The sequence below is a fragment of the Microchirus variegatus genome, assembly GCF_963457635.1.
Source record: "Microchirus variegatus genome assembly, chromosome: 12".
NCBI classification, from domain to species: Eukaryota; Metazoa; Chordata; class Actinopteri; order Pleuronectiformes; family Soleidae; genus Microchirus; species Microchirus variegatus.
In genome coordinates this window covers 12,498,781-12,525,689 of record NC_139813.1, presented here as the reverse complement: position 1 = coordinate 12,525,689, position 26,909 = coordinate 12,498,781, and the positions used below count along the sequence as shown (strand labels likewise).

Sequence of the window (26,909 nt, the reverse complement as noted above, 5' to 3'; positions counted from 1 at the left end):
TTATTGAAATGTGACATTATAATTATGCACATTAGAGATAACACAAGACAGCTGTGCTTACTCAGTTAGCAGAGACAACAATACATAAAGAGCTGCTGTGGTGTCCAAGCACGCGGCGTTCAGCTTTAACAACAGTTTCCACTGCTCTCTTGTTTTAATCCTATTATACTAATTAGGTGCAACAGCAACAAAAGCAATCATTGATGTAATCACTGGGACCGAAGCAGCTCCAGATTAAACCGCTGATGTCAGGCAGCAAAGTAAACGGCTGAGCGGCAGCCTCCAATCACTGACCCTTCAAAAACGCTGCGTAAAGACGCAATCAGTCCACTAGTGGACACACACACAGAGAGACAGGGAAGACTCAGAAGATTAGTGTCCTTACAGCAGGACTGTTCAACTCTGTGAAACTCTGTGAAACTCTGTGAAACTCTGTGAAGCTCATCTCCTGTCAGGATTTTTGTTGTTGTTCATAGAAGACGGCAAAAAGACAAAATGCCGGCCGAGGGATTTACCATTAAAAGTCGCCTCAGGAATTTGCTGCGTTCTCCTTCAACCAAGCAGAAGAAGAGCGAGAGAGGAAACCTCACCAGTAAGGCAAGTGTCCATGTCTCACTCGCAACAGTTTCTGAGCAAAATAACCCACTCACTCTGATTGTATAATGTCTTTCAGTTTACCTTAACATGAACTCAAACTCTTGTTCTTCATGCAATATATTTCTAAAACACGATCCAGAACAGTTCAAACCATGCAGGTTTGGACCAAAAACATGTTGATGAGTGACTTTAATAAGCATTTATTAATGAAAACTAACTATTACAGTAATAGCATATAATAGAACGTAACTTTTGTCACACACATACACAAAATTACAGCAACACTTTAGATTAGAGAACGAATATTCACCATTAAGTAGGTGCTTACTAACGCGCATATAAGTAGCATACTAGTCCTTTATTAGTAATCATAAAGGATGTATTAACACCTTATTCTACCTCTATTACGACATGAATCAAGATTTTTCTTACATAAGGTGTTAATACGTGCTTAATATTTACTAATAAAGGGCTCGTATGCTACGTATATGCATGTTAGTTAATGGTGAATATGTGCTCCCTAATCTAAAGTTAGATTGTGTTTGGGATTGTTCGGTTGCTGCCGTGTTAGTTTCCCAGCATTGGCACAGGTACGATCATTCGACTCAGACTCAAACAGCTGCTTCATAAATCCCCACACAGACAGCATGACCTCGCCAAGCTGACTGTCACGCCCTCTGATCGACTGCACGGTTAAACCTGATCTTTTACATCTTCCTCCAAGACCACCGATCAAAGGATTTACGATATATCTCAACACACAAGGATGTGTTTAGTAAATAAAGTTGCACTGGATATCTTGATGAATGTGTTTGAACAAGCCAGCAAACTAAATATCCTAACGTACTTTGTAATCGTCACATTTAGTGAGACAAAAGATGAAATATAGTGTTTTTGAGTCAAAGCCACTCACTCATCACTCATTCCATTTTAAGGGCAAACAACAAATCAGTCATCGCATAAAATAACTAAGAGTTTTATTAATAATACACATAAACTTATTTTTGGGACTGTCCAAAGTTTGAAAGTACTGAGAAGGGATTGAGAAAGTAATAAAGGACATCTTAAATATTGATTTAGTTTCATATATGCTCTCTTTTATCTCAGGAGAGTTCTGTGACTCACCTTTTGAAGAGAGAAAGTATAAAGTATATACTTCATATTTCTCTGGTGACAGCAAAGGAAAATGATTGCCCCCCATTTTGGCTCAGACCTCTGCCACCTTCTGTACAACAATGACATAAAATAACGGCAAAAAAAGACATTTAAAAATGATGTATTTTTGACAGATTAGTTCCTGTAATAGAACATACAGTTTTAATTTTTATGAGTCCTTCAATTTTTCTTTCAATGCATATTTCTGCCTGACAAAATGTAAATAATAACCTTTGGCATAATTTCATTATACTATATTTCAACGACGACGGCAGCTGTTCAGGTGTGAATGCACAGCTATGACTAGAAAAAAAATCAAGTGACTTTGATTATAGTAAATTCATGTAGAAAGTAAGTAAACGGGAAGTGATGTGTAATATTTTGTTTTGTGAGTATTTGCCATAAAGGATAATAACATTAATCAAGGTTATTATCCAGTGGGTTGAACAATAATAAATTATGGTAAGAGACTGCAGATATAAAATGTGAGTGTTGAAATAATTCATTCCATAAATTTGTGGATATTTCACATTTTAAAAAAAAACCAGCAAATCCATCCATCTTCTCCTGCTTTATCCTCCACACGAGGGTCGCAGGGGGACGCTGGTGCCAGAATGACAAAAGCAAACATCAATATCAATAAGAAATGAAAATGTTGGTGTGTAACAGACAGCAACAACAATCCATCTCTGTATCTGATTCATTTGTGACATCACTGCCGTCCTGAGTTCTGTATTTATCCAAAACCAGCTTTACTTTGACTTCATGCAGGGAGGGAAATACTTTCAAATAAAATAAATGATTCATCCCCTGTTTTGTGTCTCTACAGGTGACGCTGGACAAAGTTCTGGGCATCACCACGTCAGGAAACAGTGGTTTAACATGTGACCCCCGATCTGGACTGGTGGCGTATCCTGCCGGGTAAGAAGAGAGACACAGAGGAACCATTTATTTATCTTTATCTAAAAACGATGGCCTTTGACTGCCATGTTTGTGTGCAAATATCTCTGTGTGTGTGTGTGTGTGTGTTATCTCAGAGCTTCTGAGAAGAGCAGCACTTCTTATCCTCAGTAGGGTTTCCTACTCTCTCAGTGAGCCACTGATCTGAAGATCGCTGTGTCTTTACTCTCTCTGAGCAAACACTCACAGTTTGTTGAACCAAAAAAAAAAATCAGAGAGCTGTGGTGTCAGCTGCAGGTTGGAGGGATTTTACTGTAGATCCTGGGTGACAACTCGGGCCCTCAGAGCTACTGCGCTCCGTTTAAAAACAAACAGAGTGTGTCTCGTGAGGCCGTGACCGCTGAGAAACTGTGAACTGAGCCTCTTTTGTGTTGCTTTGAAATCCTTTCACTCAGCTTTGTTCATACTAAGAAGGTCAATGGCTGGAAAAAAGAGGGTAGAATTGGACTTGTTTATGTAATTGCTGTGTCAAGGATTGTGTGTCTGAAAGGGAGGAAGCAACTGTGTTCATGTACACTATGTGCATGTGTGTGTCTGCATCCTCCTGCCGTTTAAATCTGTTAATAGTAACAGCATCGATCCAACATGACGTAAAGAGGAAGATTAGTTAACGCGAAATGACAGTTTTTTTATTTTTATTGTAAATAAATAATGAGATAAAAAAGCAGATACATCGCTCAGGGTTAGTAAATGATTAAAATCAAAGTCATTAAACACTTCATGAATAACTGCTTTATCCTCACGTCTGCCTGTAAATTTATCACAAGCGGCTTCTTAGATCAGTGTAAGGAGTGAAAACAGAGAGTGACATCTATCACAGGTTTCTTTTAAGATTTGTCGATGTGCCAGAAGTGTTTGTAATTAACGTGATGTATACTGTGTTAGTCCACGCTGGGCAATAATTCAGTGACATTATTCTTCAGTTTGTGTGATACTTTGACGCACAACACACAATTGCTGTAACTGTTTTTGTTGTTTTCTGTCCACAAAGAAGTTTCTTCAACTTTTACTTATTAGCAACACTAAAGACGAAATGCATGTATGGTTATGATCAGAGTACTTGGAGCTTTAAAGGGGACATATTATGCAAAATCAACTTTTTAAACATTTAAATCGGCAGTGTGAAAAAAGATGACTCCTCAGTCTAAGTACAGGAGATAAAACACGCAATGTTGACTTGCGCACTCACTGGGACGTCACAATGCGCTAAATTCCTGGAATTGTTGTCTTGCGGAGCTCCGCTTTGTCCGTAAAACATGCGAGAGTACTGGCGAGGGCAACGGTATCCGAAAACTGGAAGTATTCTTGGCTCCACAGTGCAGCACAGAGTTCTACCCAAACTTCCAGCCTCAGAGGATTCATCTGTCCAGTGGATACATGTTATATATGACGGCAATGTGCCTGCTAAAGCCTGCAAATGATCGCTTTTCCAAATGCTAACTGCTGTTAGCTCCCAGAAGCCTCTGTGGCTGATGTCATTTCCTGTCCCTTAAGTTTCATTTTACTTTTTTTTTTTTAAGGTGGACTTAAAGAGATACTACTAAACAGAGCGTTCTGAACAGGGCTGTTTTGGCAGGGTGATTGAACTGCTGTGGTGCTTCATGCTTATGGTATTTTGACCAAAGCATGTCACAGACATGTTCATTAGGACACCAGGGAACTAGTTTAACTTGTAAAAATAGGCTTTAATATGACTCCTTTAAACAGATCATAGAATAAAGCTGAGTTGCAGATGAACAGAAATGAGTTAACTCATCGAAGTCGACATCTGAGAGTCACTGTTTCTTAAGCTCAATAATCGGTGATGATATAAACAAGCACTGTGTGAGCTTTAAAAATGTGTTTTCCCCCATGTAAATATTTATCCCCTCATATGCAGGTGTGTGGTTGTCTTACTGGATCCCAAAAAGAACAGACAGCACCACCTTATCAACACTTCCAGGTGAGTCGCACACACAAATAAGCGTTTACTCTGAGCAACATGAAACTGTCACGAAGTCCCACTCGGTCCAGAACCTGAGTGACACTGAGCTGTCTGTCCTCTGTCTTCTGTCTCTGTCACAGGAAAGCCATCACCGCTCTTTCCTTCTCCCCTGATGGGAAGTACTTGGTCACAGGAGAGGTGAGTCTTCTGACTTGTCAGTCAGTCAACCTCGTTCTACGGTGCCCGTTTTCTTTCAGCTCTTGGCTCCTGTTCAAACACAGACATCTTTACATTATGCTGCTGCTGATTGTGTGATTAAGTGTCGCACTAAAGATCTGTGTGTTTTCCAGATAACTGTTTGTTTATCTGTGTGCAGTCAAAGGAAACAAATTGATCACTTTATCGCAAATCATGTACCTGATAATGATGATATACTCATTACAGCTCCCTTTAAACTGCTTCTCGCAGTGCAAGTGACTTATTCTGTAACGCAGAAGTGGACACTTTTAAAGCTTTTCCTGATGCATAAATTAATCTCTGGACTAAATAATGCTCAGTATGTTGTGTAATGCTGCTTTATTTTGAATTTGTGTCTGTTTTTTTAATTATTCAGACTTTGAATTTGGCTGCAAAAGTATTTATTTTTGGTGAATATTACTGTAGGATTAGTGTCTGCAGTGTATGTGCTGTAGGATTTGGCAAATTAGAATTCTTCTGTGTTGCAGTCATGAGCAGTTTGACTCTCAGGCCTGTTACTGTGTGTGTGTTAAATGTGATAATGTGCTGTGCAGTGTTTGCAGTTTATTACGTGTCCTGACACACTGTGTGTAGTCACAGCCAGCTCCGCTACACAATCTCAATCCCCACTCCCTGGCCAATCAAAGGCACTAAATTGACTTCTCCGTGGAAGTGGACGCGGCACGTGCGCCTGCCGTTGCCATGACAGCAGAGACCAAAGTTCAAAGACCTGATAAACTGTGGACAAACTGTCCTGCTGCAATTTTAAAAAAACCCAAAATGCCACATTTTATGAACTCAAATGTTAATGTGTCAGTCGTTTTTTTTTAGTTAATGAACTGATACTGGCTTTCTGTTGATTTTATATTTAACATATTAGAGCTGCAACTAACGATTATTTTCATAATTGTCTAATCTGTTGATTATTTTCATTGATTAATCGTTTGGTCCATAAAATGTGAAAAAACGTTCTTCAGTGTTTGTCAAACCTGGAAATGAAGATGTTTTCGAATGTCTTTGTTTTGTCCACAAACCAAAATGATTCAGTTTCAATGATTTCTTTGTTATATGGAGCAAAGAAACAAAGAAAATGTTCACATTTAAGAAGCTAAAATCAGTTAATAATCGATGAATCGTTTCAGTGCTATAAAATATATACATATCTTTACATTTAGTGAAAATGCGTAGGGATTCTGAGGACTCTCTTCTTCGCTGCTGCACGTCTGTGATCAAAGCTGTGAGCGTCTCAGCTCTGTTTGAGGATTTCCTGTGAGTCTAGGAAGAGGAGAGTGGTTTAAAATATTCCTGAGTGAACAATCTGATAAGAAACCAAACAATGGCTAATTGACACATAGGCCAGTCTGACAGTAGACATCTTATTTCTGTCTGGTTCTGTTGGATGCAGTTCTGCTGTGTTCTCCATATTGCAGCATCCTCTGTGCTGCTGCCTCTCCTCTCCTCTCACCCATTAAGTGACCTTTGAAAGGTCGTTCCACCATATTAAAAAAGAGATTGCACAAATAGCCTGCTGACCTTTTGATCCTGAGAGGAGAATAATGTGAGGGGGGTTGAAGGACAAGTAACTGTACAGTGAGCAGCGGTCACAGGTCAGAGAGGATAATCCCATCGAGAGCTGGATAGACTGGAGTGACAGGTGACTGTTGTTAATAACAGTCTGCTCCACTGGATTTAAAGAATGGAGGCATGAACGCAGCATCTTCCCCCAGTCGCGATCATCGACTCACTGTCTCCCGTTTTGTTTAATCCGCCAGAGCGGTCACCTCCCAGCTGTGAGGCTGTGGGACGTGGCAGAGCGGAGAGAGGTGGCGGAGCTGCAGAGGCACAAACATGGCGTCTCGTGTGTGGCCTTCTCCCCGAACGGCAAATACATTGTCAGTGTTGGAAACCAGCACGACATGATGGTCAACGTCTGGGCATGGAAGGTATGGTCACACTCTAGAGCAGCAACTATCAACGATGGCTTCACTTTTTGTACAAACATGCTGTTTTCTGCAGAAAGATGTCGTCGTTGCTGCCAACAAGGTGTCCAGCAAAGTGACGGGTGTGTCCTTCTCTGAGGACAGCTCCTACTTTGTGACTGTGGGGAACAGACATGTCAGGTTCTGGTATCTGGATCACTGCAAGGCCAGCAAGGTAATCTTTAAAATCTCTCATGATCATGATAATAGAGACATGTCTCCATTTGAGCTGCTGTACTGTGCATCATGTTAGTTTATCTGGTAAAGGTTCAGTATGTAAGAATTAGTGACACCAAATGGTGAGATTGTAACTAACAGAACAGTCAGGAAACTATGGTGGCCAGAAAGGATGTTTGTTTTTCTTTGTTTGTGTTGTAACTTTGAGCCTCACAATGCGAAATGGTGGCCTCTGTAAAGCAAGACGTTTGCCTTAAAACCTAAACAAAAGTCCTTTACATTCAAACATTGTCAAATGACTTCACCCAATGCTGATTAAGCCTCGCTGCAGACAGGAACACAGGAAGTGATTTGCTTCATGTAAAAAGAGACAGAGGCAACAGCAACACTGTGTTAGAAATGTGACGACTGCAAACAGTTTGGAGTCAGACTGAAAATGCAAAGAAGAGCGTACAGAAAGATTCAGTAGAGAATTCTACTCGTAACTGGTTTGATGGGATAAATGTTTCTTGCCCTGCCCAAACCTCCTGCTGCTGTATACACACAAATGCTCTTTGTCACATCTGATAGTATTGCTTGACAGAGTCAATATTGTTTCTGTTCATGAAGACCAAACAGAGTCAGATTAACAATAAAAAGTCTTATTCCCAGGCTAGAAAAACTAAAGAATTTAAATTTCAAGTCTTTATGCACCCGTACAAACATTCTTATGGGTAGTGCATTCAATTTCTGCTTCCTAATTACACAGTGGATGTCTTAAGTATAATTGTGTGTGTTACATTTTCATCGCTCGACTTCTGTAGACTGACTTGTATTGGAGCCGCTCTGTTGCCAGTTGAAAAATGAGTTTCCTGCCAAACATTTTCTTGCCATAGACAGTGTAGAAATGTGTCGCTGCCTGAAGATTATATAAGCTAAAACAAAACAATCACAGTAAAGTGGGCGTGAAGTGGTTTTTGTCACAGTTTCATTGCTCTTTGTTGTTCTAGAGATGTGTGTCTTCACATCAGTGGACTTCATACAGTTGCCTTCACAACTTCACAAATGCTCAAAGCCCAATCTCTTACATTTACTGTCTCATTTGTCCTTTCTTTGCAAACAAAAAGTTGTAGCACAAAGGGAGTTATTTGGGTCTCCTCACATTGATGGACATTTGGAGAAACAGCAGTATTAGTATAACCACAGCGTGATCTAACCCTTGTCCCTCTGTGGCGATTAGGCCAGCGCTCCTGTTCCTCTGCTGGGTCGCTCAGGGATCCTGGGAGAGCTGAGGAACAACTTTTTCTGCGATGTGGCCTGTGGGCGGGGCTCTAAATATGACTCCACCTTCTGCATTACCTCCTCTGGCCTGCTGTGTGAGTTCAACAGCAAGAGGATGCTGGACAAGTGGGTGGACCTGCGGGTGAGTTTGTTAGCATTTATTTGCATGTTTTTGTGTTGTTTTTGTGTTCCAAAATTACTAAACTACTATTAGAAGATTTCCAGTCACAATAATACAAATAAATCAGTTCTAGACCAATGTGACCAAAACTAGACGGAGTGTATAAGAAGTACAAGTGGAGAAATTGCCAAAAATGCTCCTGGCTTTTATAAAAACATGCACTGTTTTCTTGATTTTTCTGGAGGACGTTTTCCTTTATTTCACTCTACTCTATCTACTATAATCTACTTTGCCTTAACATTCCACATACTCCTGATTATGACATTTCAGCTTTTGCTCTTTGTATTTACTGTACTGTGCCATTATTGGGGACGGGTTTCCCCGCTGCACCAGCTGCTAATTTCACTTCTACGGTGTGTTGCAGACAAGCCTGGCCCAGTCTCTGTCTCTGTCTGAGGACATGATCTTCTGTGGCTGCGCTGATGGAACAGTGCGAGCCTTCAGACTCGCTGACCTGCAGTTTGTCTGTACGCTGCCTCGGCCACACCCCCTCGGCACTGACGTCTCGGCCGCTACTGAGGCCAGGTGAGGAAGAGCTCAGGCAGTGATCCGCTGCAGGATCAAATGCTCTCTATTTATAGAGCTTCCTGTCTCAAGTGGCACTGCTCCACAGTTCACAAAGCTCTTCTCAATTTCTTAGGGTTTAACGTGTTGTTTAGGTTGTTGGAAAATAAATCAGCTGCTGTTCCATTATTTCATTCCAACCTCTCTCCCATCAGCCACCTGTGCCCCACCAGGACAGGTGCCCGTTATCCAGCAGCCATCGCGCTTACCTATGACCCCATCAGCCACTGGCTCAGCTGTGTGTATAATGACCACAGCGTGTATGTGTGGGATGTGAAGGACGTCAGCAGAGTGGGGAAGTTGCACTCTGCCCTGTTCCATGCTGCGTGTGTCTGGGACCTGGAGGTAAACACACGAAAGAGGAAGTGAACGAAACGGCTCTTTAAGAAGTGGGACATTTTGCCGACGGCTACTGGCACAGATCCTCTGTGCTGGTCATTGATTGAGTTACTGATTCAGACGAAACTGGGGGGGTTCATCAATACGTCTCTGTGCCAAAGCAGAGCACTCTTGGCAGTGCCGTGCTGTGTGGGAAAACACTAATGGATATTTTGGAAACATTTAGCCGTTTGTGGTTACATTATAGGCCCAGTGTGTAAGAATTAGAGACAGCTAATTTACAATTAACAGTTCCAATAGATACAGACAGTCCCAAAACATGCAGGTGTGGGGATCGGGCAAAGTGGACACTCTAAACTGACTGTAGGTGTGAGTATGAGTGTGGTAGAAGATGAATGGGTGGATTATTTAGAGCTATTCTTTGTTTTTGCAGTAAGTTTCAACATCAAAAACCTGAAATCCATTTGTCCTTTTTTAGAAACACGGTGAAGCAAGATAGAGACCTCCATAAAACAAGCCTCTTACCCAAAGTACCTCCCATTTAAGGCTACACTTATAGGTAGTTTATTCAGTTTCTGCCAATAAACCATCCTAAATGTTACACAACGTACCTCTGAATACTCTATATTTAGTATGATATGCTTCTTCGTCGTGCTTGACAGAAATTGAGACAGTTTGCTGATCGTAGGCAGTGCATATCCTTGTATGCATTATTACACTTATTAATTCATCCTCCATCCATCCATCTTCCACCACTTTCTCCTCCACATGAGGGTCGCTGGTGCTATTCTCAGCGGGGTACACCTTGGAGAGGTCACCAGTCCATAAGTGGGACACATGGAGACAAATAACCATCCACTCTAACACTCAAACCTACAGTCTAGAGCAGGGTTTCTCACTCCTGGTCCTGGGGAGCCACAGTCCTGCATGTTTTAAATGTTTAAACACACCTGACACAAATGGTCAGCTCATCAGTAAGCTCTGCTGAAGCCTGAAAACAACCTATTTATTTGAATCAGGTGTGTTTGAGCAGGGAAACACTAGCATGTCCAATTTGCCTAATCTCCAAATCTTGTTTTTGGACCAGTTTCTCCTAGTGCTTCTGTAATTTACAGTCTATTCCGCAGATCAACATTAACACATCTCCTCTCTTATCCTTCATCAGGTTTTCCCAGATGTTCCTGCAGAAATGGCGGCTGGTTTGTCATCAGGTGCGTTCCTCAGTTGCTCAGATGATAACACCATCAGACTGTGGCGCACAGAGGATGGGCCTCAGACTCAGAACGCCCTCAGCAGCGTGAGTTTGGCGTCGATATCTTGTCTGTCCTCATGTCATATAACTGAAAATAATGACATTATTAAATGATGTAATGTGTCTGTCCGTAATTGCTTTGTTCGCAGGAGCTGCTGAATGTAATCTACATACATGGAAGCACGGCTGCGTTACTGGATCCTGAATCGTCTGTGGCAAGTGTTAGTGCCGATAAATCAGGAGATGGACAGACGACAGAAAGCAGGACAGGCATCAGGACCATCTGTGTGAGCCCAGACGGTAAACACCTCGCTTCAGGAGACCGCAGTGGGATGCTGAGGTAGGACTTGGTCAATTATTCTCAGAGTTTGATTGATGGGATTAAAAAAAATACACTAGAAGACGATACTACTTTAAGTTATGTGAAATTACTTCTACTCGACACCACTCATGTCCACTTTTGGACATGAATCACATCACAAGTGTCCATTGTCGAGGGGTAATGAATTTTGCCTTGTTGGTCAACATGGCTCTTAGTAACAAACAAGTTGCTACAGTGAGATGTTAAGGTGAATGGAAAATGTACACTTATTAGCAGAGATAAGGAACACTTTCACAAGTTCAATCTATTGAACCCTTTAATACCAAGTGTAATTTCACTTGCGCTGTTTCAGGAAGCCGGTGAAGAGGAAAGGGTTGGAAAAACACCTGTACACGAAGTAGTTTCCATTTTTTTGTCCTGTTTTTGGACATTGACACAAAGATTCAAACAAATGCTATTTAAAATATATTTTATTCTATGCAAATGTTGGTGTTCATGTACAGTGACATTGTTTTTCTATATAAAACGTTTTGCTTTTCTTTATTTTAAACTGTTAATACACTATTTTAAGTGCAGTAATTTGTAAGTAACTGCCAAATATCCAAGGTTATTCTGGAAAAATGGGCAAAATTACTTTTTATTTACTTTTATGGTTAAAATAAGCAAAAAAGTCCAGGCTGACATTTTGATGCTTAGGTATTAAAGGGTTAAACTGATTGTTAAGCACATTATCATATGTTTAACAACACAATCTGTATTCATTTTTAATGCAGACAACCACTTTGAAGTGTCTAACATTGTACTTGATATGAACACAGTCACAAACTACAATGTGCATGTGTCTTGTGCAGAGTTCACGACCTCAGCCGCATGGAGGAGATTTTGAAAGTGGAGGCCCACGACGGTGAGATACTCTGTCTGGAGTACAGTAACCCGGAAACAGGTGCGCGCAAACACATGCATGTGACATAGAGGATACTTATTATGCAATATTTAATCATTCATTAAACCATTCCTCTCAGGTCTGAATATGCTGGCCACTGCGAGCAGAGACCGTCTGATCCATGTGCTGGACGTGAAAGACGACTACAGTCTGGTGCAGACACTCGACGAGCACTCCTCGTCTATAACAGCCGTGCGTTTCGCTGGTGAGCCACTCGAGACTCTGTCAACATCTGACAGCTAATCTGTGCTTAATCCTCGCCTTTATCTCCACTCAATACCACACAAAGTCCCTCTTTAATTTTTGCTGGCAGCACTGTTTGTTTAAATAACACACAGCGACTCTGCGTGTGTGTGATCAGGTGGAGCCTTGTTTGTGATGAGCCCTTTATGTTATGCTCTTACGCACTTTATGTTCTCCATCGCAAGGTACACAGGTAACACTTTAATCACAATAAGGGTACATTAATTAATGCTGTTGTCATCATTTATTTATTTATTTATTTATTTATTTAACTAAGTGTTTATTCTGGTAAATTAAGTTATTCATTCGTATATTGTTCAACGATTGATAAAGCTACTGTTAATGTCAGTAATAACAGTGAACTGATAATTAAAAATGACAATCAAAGCTTTAATTGGCTGTAAAAGTGTTCCTTTAGGTAGCATTTATTAAAGGTAAAGTTTCTAAACTTCAGTATCTGTCACAATGAGCATTAATATAATTTCAGTGGTTAATACATGGTCAATTTTACTAATGTAAGGCTTATTTATGAAGTTATACATAGGCTAAGCCACTTTACAATAAGGGCCATGAGGAGCTTTAATAAAAAGTTAACAAAGGTGAATAATTGCTTAATAATAGTTAGGTAAAGCTTATTTAGCACTCCCATAAACAGTTGATGGGTATTGCTGTGCTCACTGTTGATTTATAAACCCTGATTAACCTAGTTAATTATTGAGTGTTTAGTTAAAACATGAATTAGCATTTAGTACATTTTTCTTATGGCATTTACTAAATGTAACTCCATGTCCCATATTATGTGAACAAAACACATCTGTAACACACTCTCGTGACAAATCTTAGAATGTGGATTTGGAAAATGTGGATATCTACTGACATAAATAAGAAAAAAAGGACTAAAAACAAGTTTAAAAATGTAATAATTTTCTTTGGTCCTCAGCTAACGAGAACAAAGTGAGGATGATCAGCTGTGGGGCAGACAAAAGCATCTATTTCCGCACAGCACACAAGGTAAGACACAAACACAAAATTTAAGCGCATCATAAATTGTTTATCTTCTTGCAGAATTTTAATATGCATACACATAAAAACACTAAGTACCTAAATATGAGCTGTCATATACCCAATCTCGAACTACACTAGTGTTTTATACACCAAATATGATATTTTATCACGTTTTCACATCATATAGAAGCAATAAACAGTTTGAGGGCTCCAGTCTGAATGTTAAAATCACTGTCTAATAATGTGTTTCTCTGGATTACCCCCTACTTTCACTGGAGAGGGACACTGCAAGAGGATTACATGATTACAGGCCAAACATACAGTATTATCCCATCTGAGGGAAAAAACTGGTTGCAGCAGCAAGGCCCTAAAAACATGAATGCAACATTATGAATAAATACCCAGCAGATGATAACAAAAAAAAGAACACAATGCATAATACAAAGACAGACAAAGATGGGCCTAAATCCAGGATCCAGACAAAAGTGTGCAGGTGGCGTCGTTGGTGCTAATTCAGCATATTAATTGTACAGAGAAAGGAGAGTTGTCATACCAGCTAATCTTGGTTCATTTTATTTTCTTTGCTGTTTTCTAGCTATTTTTTTCCTCATTAATTCTTTCCATCATGGCCTAACTAACTCTGCACCAGCACAGCTGTAACACACTGCACGTCGCCTCTTTGTGAATACAACTTAAGATTTGCCACACAAAAAAACCCGAAAGCAACAAAGGAGACTCTGTGCTCCATTCTTTCCTCTCTTTGTTTCTGTGTCACTGGGGCAGCTCTTCTGTTTGATCAGACCAGCGTACATTACAACAATTCAGGTCACCACGCGTACGTGACACAGAAACGGCTTGTTTGTCTTGAGCAGAATCTCAACTCGTTCATTTACATTTACTGAAATGTAGTCTTTTTTTTTTCTTAACAAACAGCGCGTTCTCTGCAAAACACAAATGAACATCTTCTGAGTCAGTGAACAGTGAACAGTCAGTGTTTCTAAGGTTTTTCCAATGACTCATGATTGCCTTCTGTTCTGCACAAACACTGATTTTTTTCTATTGTGTTCAAAAATAATATGACTTATTTTCTTTGCCAGGCAAATTCATTGCAGCAAAATCTTTATTGAGGCAGACGTCGAATGCTCTGTCTGTTTCGAAGCGTAGCGTACGAAGCCATTTACAGATAATGATGTTTATTCAAGCTGAGATCTGAATGCCAAAATCATGCTTTTCACCAACTCCTCAAGCGTTGTCGCTGATTTCCTGTATCCACCCATTTCTGTGCGTGAGCGTGTATGAGTGACATCTATAGGTGAGACTGCAGATTGCAACAAATGAAAGACGCCTCCTTTAAACCTTCTCTTTCCCAAGCACATCAGGGAACTACGGTGGCCCTCACGTCCCAGAAACGATCTGTTGTTCAAAGCTTCTGTACAAATACAGATACACTAGCGTTCAAATGTCACTTAAGGAAAAACACTTTTTTTCAGTGAATATAACATTAAATGAATCAGAAATACACAATTTTCTATTCATTTTGCAACTCCTTTGATGAATAAAAGTGTGACTTTTAATGGAAAACACCAAAAAATTGTATAGGTGACCCTGAACTTTTGAACGGTAGCGTATCCGTCCACGAAAGTGGATCCACTCCAGACTTCTTCTCCATAATGTGACGTCCTGACACTCCACAATAACTCATGCAAATCTGCTCAGTTTCTCAGTTTATTTAATAAGACAGAGTCAGACAGACAAACGGCATCAATAAACAAAACCTCCTTGGTGGACTTGATTACAGTTCATCATTTCTGTTTTGCACTTGTCTTGTCAACACATACTTCACTTTGAAGCATATATATATATAGAGAGAGGGTATATCAGTAGGATGCAGTCACTTTCTCATTGTTACAGATACAGTATGTAGTTTATGCAGCACTTTGTTATTCAACGCTAAAGCTACAGTGGAGTCTTCCACGTCTGCACAGCTTTGACACTGTTTCCTTTGGTTTTTTTTTAGACCGACAGAGGAACAGAGTTCAGGTGCTCTCATCACACGGTGAGGAAGACCACGCTGTGCGACATGAGCGTAGACCCCACGTGCAACTATGCTGCTGTCGGCTGCCAAGACCGCTGCATCAGGTGAGTGTGCAGGCGTCTACACTTTGACTTTGTTAAAAAAACAAAACAAAAAAAACAACAAGAAATTCTGAAGTTTCTGTTTTTTCTGAGTCCAGGATTTTCAACATCGGCAGCGGCAAACAGAAGAAGCTCTTCAAAGGCTCGCTGAGCGAAGACGGCAGTTTGCTCAGGGTAACATTTTCTCTCCCCGGCGTCCGCACTCCGCTCATTTCCTGTGCACACAGATCATAAATAGAATGCTTCTGTGTTTGGTGTTGACAGGTGCAGATCGATCCCTCGGGTCAATATGTTGCCACGAGCTGCTCCGATAAAAGCATCAGCGTCTTTGACTTCTACACTGGGGAGTGTGTGGCCACAATGTTTGGACACTCTGGTAACAGAGAACACACACACACACACACACACCTTTATCTCACATACACATAATTCATGTAGCCACACTGAGCAGAGACTAAATGACACATTTATAGCAGTAGGCAACAGGATATATCACCCAGCATTGCCAAGGGCGATAAAATAACCAAACAGCCATCTTTTCTGTTTCGCAGAGATTGTCACTGCGATGAAGTTCACAAACGACTGCAGGCGTTTGATTTCGGTGTCAGGTGACAGGTGAGAAACAGCATTGTTGTTGTTGTGTGTAGTTGTACGAGACAATCCTCTGTTTAAATGACATTTCCCAAATTAGTAATGTATTTAAAACCAGAGCTATGATTATAAGATGTCTAAACAATAGTTTCAGTGCTCTACCCCCCTGCAGTAAAATATATAATTTGGAATGAAATCAGGGTGGGAAATTGAAATTATCTACAGCTTCTGCTGCTGCAGGAGGAGGAAATGAGTGAGGAAATGTGTTTGCAGACAGTTTCCTCTATAGTCGAGCTGAAATGAAATGCTGAATATTTAATGCCTGGATGCTTTTATCTCTTAGCTGTATCTTTGTGTGGCGGCTGGCTCCAGAACTGACAATGAACATGAGACAGAGGCTCTGTCAACTCAGACTAAAGCCAAACACTCCGGCCACAAAGACCTCCGGTCTCAGGTGACGACACACACTCCGACACCAAGACCTTTCGGTCTTTTCCAAAAACTGATCGTATAATCGCAGAGAGAAAATGTCTGATTTTTTGTTTTGTGCTGCTCTGATGGCGTTATTCCAGGCGGGAGGTGCACAGTGCGCCCTCTCTGGGTGGTTTGTCCTCGGACAGTGACCGTGAGCACGAGGGGGAGGATGAAGCGGAGAGCGCTGACAACGCATCCACTGCTTCCTCTGACAGCAGCCATGGAGAGGAAGACTCAGGTTTGTATAAGAATTCAAACCCAGACATTAACCCTTTAAACCCAATGTTTATCCATGGAAGTCATTCAAATAATAATTGAAGCATCTAAAACACATTGGACTTAGTTTTTCTTGAAAGATTTCTTGAACAAGAGGCAAAGATACATCTAATATAATAATAATAATAATTATTCTTTTTACAACATTCTGCTCTTTCATCCATCAGAAGACTCGGATGAAGCACAGGACTGGGGGCTGAACAACAAGGTATGTTGTTAAATTCAAAAACATTCTCCACCTTCATCAACAGAATTGTGACATTCATTTGCATATTTCATTAAAACCTATAGTGTTAAATGTTTAATTAATTTTTTTCTTTAATGAAAAGAATAGTATTTATTAGAGACATAATTATTTAGTTTATGTCCAACTCTTTGCTGTCCCTTGGTAAATTGCCACGGGAAGAATAGACAACTCCTTATATGGACATCCTGTGGGTGTGTGTGTGTGTTTATAGGTCACATATTCAGGCTTTTTCCGAATTTATTTTTTGTTTTTTTGCATTTTCTTATGTGTTGTCGAGTCATGATTTATCATAAATTGCATATTATTTTTTATATAACGAAGAGTACCGGTAAGTATGCAAAAGTCACAAAATTTCCTTTATTTTTCTTCATAAAAAACAAATCAAGGTAACTGGTGTCAGATTAGATTGCTGGGGAAAAAGGATATAAAGCACTATGCTGCACATTCTTATCCCCTCTGTACATATGTTTTAACATAGTAATGGGGGAAAAGCAGTCTAAATGCTCTGTGTTCTAAGTGTTAAGAAAAATGTAGCACAACTGTAAAGTAAATAGATAACACTGTCTCAGTTAATTAGTAAATAATCATAAAACTTGATCTATTTTTATCAAAATAATAGAGACGGCCACTTTGGCCATAACTGATCAGGCCTGTGTCTCTAAATAACTGTGGTTATTTGCAAACACAACTCATATTTAATTGGGCATCGTTTAATACAATTTAAATAAATGTTCTTCCCGAAAAAAAAGAATACATGTTTTTGTAGTGTTTGGTAAAAAGAAGAATACCTTGAAGGCTTCATCACTGGGCTACAGCCCACACTATAAGAAGCACTGCATTAGAGGGACTGAAGTAGCTTAAGGATCTCAGGCTTATATCCACCAAACATGAGATTAAATCCTCTGTAATGTGCTGGAGGTGGGGGCTGAGTCTTAAAGTGATTTTAGAAATCTCTCTTAAATACACAGGGGAAAGAAAAATGAGGACACCAAAAATGACACCACACAACCTGACATACATTGACCTTTTATTGTCATTTAAAGTAAAGTTTGGGGTTTGCTGTTTTTCATTTTGTGCAGCACGGAGTCGTCGACCAGGTCATCCCCGACACTGCGAGGCGTCCTCGGAGGCGCTGGTCTCACCGTATGGGCTCCCTGGAGCTGAAGATTAAATCCATGCTGGACCTGAGGCAACTGGAGACCTTTGCTCACAAGAATAATCCTCCTCATGCCAGACAGAGGCAGAGACCCAGCTCGTCCAGTCTGCGGGAACTGCAGGTATGCACACGTTTACAGGGCATCACAACCAAATGGCAGCTGGACGTTCACACCTGACTCATAGTCAACAGAACCAGCTGTCAGTCACACTTTAACATAATTATCATAACTGACATTGATTGTGTGCTAGACTCAAAACTAGAGATTTCGATAATTAACACCTCAGAAAATGTCTACTGGTGTTCATCAAGTGAGAAACTCAGTTTCCCTTCCTAGATTAGTTATTTCTGCAAAAAGAGGAGACACCCCCTGGTGGCTATTCCAATTGTCTCACTATAAAATAGACTCCATTCATTTTTTTTTATGTATGGGCCATGGTTATAACAGGGCATGTATATAACAGTATATGTAAGTCATTTCACGGCTTCACAAAGTCACTCATGCTCATCCTGTGCAGCAGCAGCAGCAGTTGGACGAAAGCTCCGAGAGACATCAGGCCTGGTCACATGCAGACATGCTGTCCTCGCATCCATCCAAGGGCATCGTGGGACATGATGGAGCTGTGACGTTCCCGGAGGACAACGAGGACAATACGAGTCTGCGGGGCAGGTAAACCTCTGCCTTTCATCACAGTGACCGTGAAAGAGAAAAGAAAAAGGGCCTTTCTATTCTTAGTTTAATGTTTCCCCCCACACACCTCCTCTCTGCCCTTTGCTCACTCCATTGTTTCCAACTCTCTGTGTGTTTTCATTCGTCAGTGACTCCACAGTGAAGGAGCAGCACTGCTGGACGCGAGGACGAGGCCTGCGCAGCGAGAGCCAGGACAGCCACAGCCCGGACAGTGGCTGCTCCAGTCTGGATCAGGTGTTTGAGGGTGAGAGAGAAACAAACACTCAAGAAAGAAAGGAAATGTCAATCTGAGATGTATTCAGTGCTGCTAATCCACCTTAAAAAAACATACATGACGCATTTAAGCTACTTTGAAACCACACAGTACCTACATATTAATAAAAACAACAGACATCTTTGTCCATATAATAATTCTTACATTTTGCACCTCCTAGTGGTTGTATCAGAAAAGACACAAACTTCACAAACTAAACAAAAAGAAATCAGATTTTTATAACTCTGTTTATTTAAGGTTGTACAACCACACAATTATCCACACGTAGTTACGTTCAGTGATGGTTTTTCTTATTACAGCTTGCAGGTAGAGCAGAGTAATTTAAAAAATAGTGATTAAAGTCACATTTGGGCTGTTTTTTTTTAAATCTGCTTCAAGTCATCAAGACATCGTCCCCTCAGAAAGAGTAAAATGCACATAGAAGCCACATCTCCTACTCTATAGCTGAAACCTTCTGAGAGGGATTTGACCACACAGCGGCAGAGAGATTATTTTCTCTCATTTTCAGACCTGATGAAATATATCACATAATAGCCTAATGCCACACACAGTGAGCCCCAGTGTTCTCGCTGGTCATTTGTGAAGGATTATCTGGTACCTGCCTGTTCTCTGCAGAAACAGTCCGTTGCACACGTTCTTCCCTTTGCCTTTCAGATTCTGCTGATGTGGCTTCCCTGAGCCAGGACATTTCCGATGAAGACGGGGAGGAGGAGGAGGAAGTGAAACAAAAGGCAGAAGTGACGAGCATCGACGAGGCGCTGAGGACCGTGGCGTTTACCGCCGATCGCAGGCAGGAAGACTTCCTCAGGCAGAACTTTGAGATGCTGGCGGAGAGCGGCAGCACAGGTCAGACGAGACAAACACGTGTGTATAAATAAACACACAGAGGACAGTCATAGACATAATGCATTCCTTTTTTTCCCTTTCACAATGAAAATGCCTAGCCCAAAACCTCAGTCAAATTCAAACAACCACAATAAAACCACCCTCAAAAAGACCTATGAAGTTCACACGCTTTTGAAACAAAACTGGTGCTCACAGCTACAAAAACACACACGCACAAAATATTGATCGTCTCATAGTTTCTCTGGTTCTGTTGGTTTTGGTTTTTCTCCTCTCTGGGCATCATCTCTCTCTGCGCAACTGTCTCCAATTCTCCCTTTTTTTCTTCTTTCTTCTCTAATGCCGATTGTCTGTCCACAGCTGAGCAGAGCCGAGTCCCAAGGCTCAGTATGTCTTCACGCTTCCTAGCCAGAGGACATAATAACAGGTACTGCTGACCACTTCAGATCATGTACTCACAGCTATAATTACAAATCTGTGTGGACTTATTCACACTGCTCTGCTGAACCATCTGTAAACCTCCTTCATACAGCAAAGCTGTCGGATTGTAAAGACTATAATTCATTTTTGTAATTCTGTGAAGGAGAACATTGTTATTATCCTTGTATACCTACAATATAATGGAAAAAAATGTATTTTATTAAAGATGCCTTGGGATCAATAATACCTACCCACCTACTTACCTTCCTACCTTGTGTACGACTGCAGGATTGTTTTTTAAGAAATATTTTAATATTTTCCTGGATATTTGCTTCTTCACGTTCCTTCCTAAAGTTAGATGAGGAAATTGCTTCAGTACACTCATTTACAGCCAGCATGCAGTTTGTTCATCATTGCAGAGCCATGGTCAACAGCTAGTCTGGCTTTGTTCATCCACCCACAAATAACTCTCTCACTCACTGGCAGCAGCTTCTGGCTAACAAATAGCCCAATTCATAAAACAGTCAAAATTCCAATTAACCTTTTTACACTTTGTGTATTGTGCAAATAAAGTAATCAAGATGTATTATGTTACTGAACCTGAGGTGATTTTGTTACTTGAAGTGAACCAGTTTGGATTTCACACACACAGATAATATCATTAATTATAACCAACTCTCTGTTGATCTCTGAATCAGTCCAACTATTCCTTTGAACTGGCAGTTCATTTCCAGCAAGCTGCTCTTAAGTTTGCTGGTTTGAGCCAGCAACCATTTAGCTGAGCATATTATCATATTTAATAAAATAAGAATCAGAACTGGCTTTATTGACCACCAGCACATACAAGAAACAATACAACAAAACCAAACAATTAAATTGAAGGATATGTTAAACAATGCTACAGAGAGATTAAATGATAACAAGTTTGCTGAGCTGAGCACAGTTGGTAACTAGTCAATATGTAATAAGTTTTTCACACAGATAAATCCAAATGACAGATATTGAAAACCCAAGATAACATATTTGAATGTATTGATGGTTCAAATCACTAATCTTTGTATGCATGTTAGTAAACAGCTCACACTCAAACACTGAGATATGGTTTCTTTAGTGTCAATATTTGAGTATACTTAGTATGCCTCTCTTTAGGGACGTACACTGTGTATTTTAATCATCTGCTTCTCTAACCTGCTATTGACTTCTCTCTGTGTCGCGGCAGCGCCTCCATTAAACAGTGTCCAGTGTCAAAGGTGCAGCCCATGATGGACGATAACCAGAGCAGAAACGGAGAGGACAAGTCCTCGGACAGGATCGAAGCACCAGAGTAAGACAGTTTGGGAGCTGTGAGGAGATTGTGCAGATTAGGGTTAATGAATTAAAAGTGAATAAAGTTAAAAATAATTATTGTAAAACATTGTTAGGAGTACAGAACATGAGTGTAAGTCAGCTATGATAGCGACCAGGTCATATATTCCAACATACACATTTGTAATATAATGATTCTAACTATTTTTACTGCTATTTTTTGTCATATTATAATTATTACATAAATATTATTTTGAATAAGATTAAACCAACCACTTTAAAGAGATTTGTGTTTCTTGAATCACATCCCTACACTTGCTATGTTGTGTCTACTGAGGGATTTTTGTGAAGTCATCTTAAAGAGGAGGTGTTTCATCCCAGCAGGCCAGAGAAGGACGGTTCTCCTGTTCTTAGAGCCAAGAGGACGACAAGTTCCCACCTATGGAGACTGTCCAGCCCTGCATCCACAGTTCATGTGGACAGAACCGCATGTTTGATGAAATCCCAGTCTGTTCAGAACCTGGCCTCAGACCGTATGTTTCAGCCTCTTTGAGTCCATAAATATGTTGTCATTTTCATTTTATTGACTTCAGCTGTGTGAAGTTGTTTATTTAGCTTTGGATAATGATTGATTATTATATAATGTGCCTTTTTCTCAATGCAAAACTGATTAAGTTCCTCTTTGTCGTCTTTTCTCCAGCTCTTCGCTCACCTGTGCTGTCTAGTGACCGAAAAGAGTTCCACAAGAGACCTCAGCATCCTTTCCTGGCGCATGACTCTTCTGTGCCGTCCTTCCACTTTTCTTCACCCTCCTCTGGATCACCACAGTCTCCCCTCTCCCCTTTGCCTTGGGAGAGCCCCAAACTCAAGCTACCTCACTCCTACATGAACCCCACGGCCAGCTCCATGGCCAAAAGCAGCCGCTCCTCTGTGGGAGAAGGCGTTCAGACAGGATCTCCACCTTCTTCTCCCCTTTTCTTTAAGAGGAGAAGATCATCTGTGGAGCTGGAGTCCCCGCTTTTGGCTTCTTCTCCAGTCTCTGCTTTTCCCCCTCCTTTGTCTTCATCATCATCATCATCATCATCATCTACCTTGCTGTGTTTATCAAAAAGCCCCTCTCCTCCCCCTCCTCACCGTTCAGCGACATCATCACCCACTCCTTTTACCCAGAACTTTCCACCCTCTCGCATCCCGCTTCCCAAACAGCCTCTCAGCCCACGACGCAGCCTCTGCTTGGAGGTGAAACCAAACTCAAGTGGGTCCAGAGGCCTGATGAGATCTTCTACACCAGAGCCTCAGTGTGACATCCCATCACATAAACAAGGTTAGACGGACTGTAGTGGACAATATATACACACTCACAGTTAAAGAATTACATTCCTAATTTGACGTGTACTGCCTTGTGTTTGTCATTTTCAGTAACAGGGAGACATCTGTCATTATGTTTGGATTCGTCTTTGCAAAGTTTTCTGCCAGTGAGGCAGAGGAGATGCTCCGTCTCTAAGAGGTACATCACTTGTTCTTCATGCTAAAAACTGTAGTGCTTATAAATATAGGTCTGATAGTGCTGATAAATATAGACAAATGTTTTGTGTTTTATATCAGGCAACAGCAAAACTGCAATAGTAAAGTAAGTATAACTGAGAATACCAAGAAGGCCCCACACAAAGTTTTACAAGTGAATTCTACTGCTCAAAACAAACATTTGTTCAGCACTTTGACAGAATAAACACACAAATACACACAAACACACTCTCGGTCAAGTCTGATAGTATTGCTTGACAGATGAAGGACACAGCATACAAATAACGTTACATAGTTTCCCTTCACAACAACAAACAGAGGCAGAATAACAAAAGTTATACACTGCAGCTTTAATTACACGTGTTGGTGAGCTCTGGACAGATTTTGTTTTTGCGACTGGTTAAACCACCTCTAAGAACAACAAGTATTAATGTCTCTCTTCTAAATGAATAATTCAGAATTAGCTTGATACTAAAACTAAGGCAATTATTTTCTCTTATTTTCTCTTATTTTCTCAGTGCCAACAAACCAGTACAGCATGGTGGAGCCGAAGAGCGCCCTCTGGTGTCTGAAAGTGTCCACACATCGAGCGCTGACCCTGAACCAGGTCTGTCAGACACAGAACTCTTCTATTAACCTGTCTGTCACGAATGCTGCTCCTCTTTATCACTGCGTCTCTTCACACTGATCATGGTGTGTCTGTCTGAGTCATGTCCCCTTTGTTTGACCTGGTGTCCTCCTGCTGTCAATAATGTGAGGTCAATGAAGACGACGAGGATTTTTTTGGTGTGTTTATCCCTCTTGTCGCCGTCTTTGAAGGTCAAATATATCGTTCTTTTTGCCACCATTCAACAAATCAAACATGAAAGTTGACATTTGAAATGTGAAACAAAACATTTGTGAAGTGCTTTCCTTCATCTGACTAAGAAAGGATGTTTCTACCTAGTGACAATAATGCAGTGATAACCTTTTATTTTAAAATGTTGTTGCGACATAGAGAGTCGTTTCCCAACCTTTTTCACCATATAAATCATTACAAGACCAAATAGCAGCTAGTTTTTAACTGCCATTTCTGTAGCAGCACTATATTATTTTGTACAGGTAAGAAATTGATGTCTGATAAATTCATGAATGCATGTTATTTAGAATATATACATAAACATACAACAACATAAATTCTGAGTAAAAGGCTGTTTGGGTCCCAAAGTAGTCTCTGGAAATGACTGATATACACTATATAGCCTCAGTTAATTGTTTTTTTCCACATTACTCAGTGATCTATTAGTGTTATAATGCTGCATGTGGCTGGATGCCTTCATCCTGCTGTTCATGCCTCTTCACCTGCTGTTAAGTGAACAAACCTGCCTCACAAAGACTCATTCTGATTTAATTTCAGTTTGAAAACACAGTAGCCACTAATGCTATTAAGTGCTCTCTGCTTTTTGTACAACAGCTGTCCTTGTGCGCTTTGTCCTCCTGTATAGTGTATTTTTTAAAATAATCTGTAACATTTAACTGTACACCTGGTGTGTTTTAAAAAGTGTGTTGTGGGGTATTTGTTTGCGCTGTGCTTTGCCTCATGCAGTGCTACACTTGAGAGAGTCATTATCTCTGTCTCTCTCTCTGCAGATTACAGCATCACCTTGGAAACTTGCAGGCAGACTGTTACTGAGCTTCACCACCGTCTGAGGAAAACCATCATGCTCTACACTACGGTCAGTGAGTGAGTCTGTGTGTGTGGGGGGGGGGGGGGGGGTAACATATTACAGCAACTACTGCTGCTCTAATGTTAGCCTCATTGGTAAAGGTCAATTTAACCCATTTTTTAAATGTTATTTAAATTCACATTCTATTATGAAGTGCGATTAAATTTTGAGTTTTTACTCATAAAACTTGATATAAACACAGTGAAGAGCAGTGTAGGGCTTTTATTTCCTTTTGAAGGAAGTGACTTTGACCTTGAATTTCTGTCAATTTTTTTACAATGCCAACTTCTTCTGTTCTTCTGTGGAAATGAGGCTTGTATCTCAGATCCACTGTCTGATGATCGAACAACACAATCTCAGGAAATTAGTTAAAAGACTGTGCAGTTTTTAGGTGAACTGGCCCTTTAATAACATGTGTATAGATAGACAAAATAAAGTATCTTGTGCATCAGGAATCCACAATAATTAGACCGTAATTTATACATATTCACTGGAGGCTTGAAATTATTATTATTGATTAACTGATTAAACATCTGTAAATGAAGTGCTGGTTCCATCTATTACAAATGCAGTCATTTGCTGCTTTTCTTTGCTGTACATAGCAGCAAAATATCCATTGATTATTTACTTGGTTCATCATGAAGTAATAAATAAAAAATGACCATGACGAGTTACAAAAGTCTATGATAGATGTCTTGTTTGTTTCATTAATAATTCAACCCCCAAATATATATATAGAAACAGCTTATTATCATAACTGAAAACTGGAACCGGAGAGTATTCGTTGCATTATGGTTATAAAGATTAACTGACCATGGTTTCACTTTTTTGGATTATTTGATAATTACGTGGGTAATTATTTTTTAAGGATATCTGAGTGTTTTTCTATTTTATTATTTCATAAACCTGCTTCAGTGAAACACGTGTAGTTTCATCTATCATGTCATAAACATATTCTGGTTATGTATCTGCACCAGGTCCTACAGTGTGGCCAGCAGCTCAGTGAGGATCAGCCGCTGATGAGGTCACTTCTGTCTGATGCCCTGCTCACAGTCAAGACTGAGCTCGACTCTCTGCTGCCCCCTACCTCAGAGTGTGAGACATCACCAGTGGAGCAGGTGGCGAAAGGCGAGGGAGACAAGGCCCTTGCTCTGCTGGAGCAGTATGCCGAGCTGCTGCTGAAGTCTGTGGAGAAGAGACTGGAGAACAAGACCTGACTTTTCCTTTCCACGCGACACGGGCACAACTCAGACACATAAACAGTAGCACTGTTGTTTGTACAGAGATGTTATAAAGATGAGATTTTATTATAAAGATTTATAATGAGTATTGTTCACTGAAATAATACTGAGTAAAAGTGTTGCCTTACCTTTCAAGATGGTATTGAGTGTCTTTATTTTCCACTTAAAGCTCCCATAGAGCGGAAGTTCCAATTAACGCTGTTTTTTGGTCTGCGCCATTACCTCATTTATGTAACCCTAAAAGTTTCGAAACAAACAGTTCAGCGAAACGCTGTGTTTTATTATAATCTCGGGCTCAGTGAGATCGCTGAAAAAACCCGGTCTTGTTATGTAAACACCGGTTCTCCGGAACAGCAGATCATCCTGCTCTGGGCACTAGTCCGGGCACGTCCGGTTGCGTACATTGAACTGCAGAAGAAGAATAACGTCCGTTGTGGAGGTGTTTCACGAGCGACAGTGTCTTCTGACTCTGGGTCTGACTCCGGGTCAAAGTCATAAAAGGGACTGCGGCGGGGAGTCGTGACAAAGCTATTTTTAGGGTGTGCTGATTATGTCACTTCCGGGTATTGGCCAATCACAAGACAGTTGGGAAGGCTCTATGCTGGCTGGCCAATCACAACACACTGTCTTCTGGGTGTGAAAGTTCAGTCTGAAATATCGCAGCTGAGGAACAGCATGAGAAAATAGAGATTTCTATCGGCCCGTTTACAGCAACTAGGAGGTTTTTGACCATAAAAACAAGTTAATGTATGTAAGTAGACCTCCATAACTAACATATATGTGCAGCAGGACCACTCTGTGAGCTTTAAACAATGTTTTGATAATGAGTAGCAATGCATCCACCGTTCCAGAGGGGGAGCTGCGCTTCTGAGGGCTGGTGTGCTAAT

At 40.6% G+C, this 26,909-nt stretch overlaps 1 protein-coding gene across 1 annotated transcript; it reads left to right on the top strand.

Moving 5' to 3' along the window:
- Positions 1–495: 495 nt before the first annotated feature.
- On the top strand, positions 496–25,998 carry mapkbp1 (mitogen-activated protein kinase binding protein 1; the record flags this gene model as incomplete). Its single annotated transcript, XM_083898518.1, has 33 exons — positions 496–597; positions 2,582–2,673; positions 4,592–4,654; positions 4,777–4,834; positions 6,646–6,816; positions 6,890–7,027; positions 8,249–8,431; positions 8,835–8,995; positions 9,190–9,379; positions 10,539–10,670; positions 10,775–10,965; positions 11,799–11,890; positions 11,970–12,095; positions 13,074–13,144; positions 15,156–15,277; positions 15,373–15,448; positions 15,539–15,650; positions 15,826–15,889; positions 16,209–16,319; positions 16,438–16,577; positions 16,783–16,823; positions 17,942–18,139; positions 18,543–18,688; positions 18,838–18,932; positions 19,599–19,829; positions 20,187–20,253; positions 21,466–21,570; positions 21,936–22,084; positions 22,252–22,875; positions 22,971–23,058; positions 23,594–23,682; positions 24,705–24,790; positions 25,759–25,998. The coding sequence occupies 33 exons, from the start codon at positions 496–498 to the stop codon at positions 25,996–25,998; spliced, it is 4,554 nt and encodes a 1,517-aa protein (XP_083754644.1).
- Between the last annotated feature and the right edge of the window lie 911 nt (positions 25,999–26,909).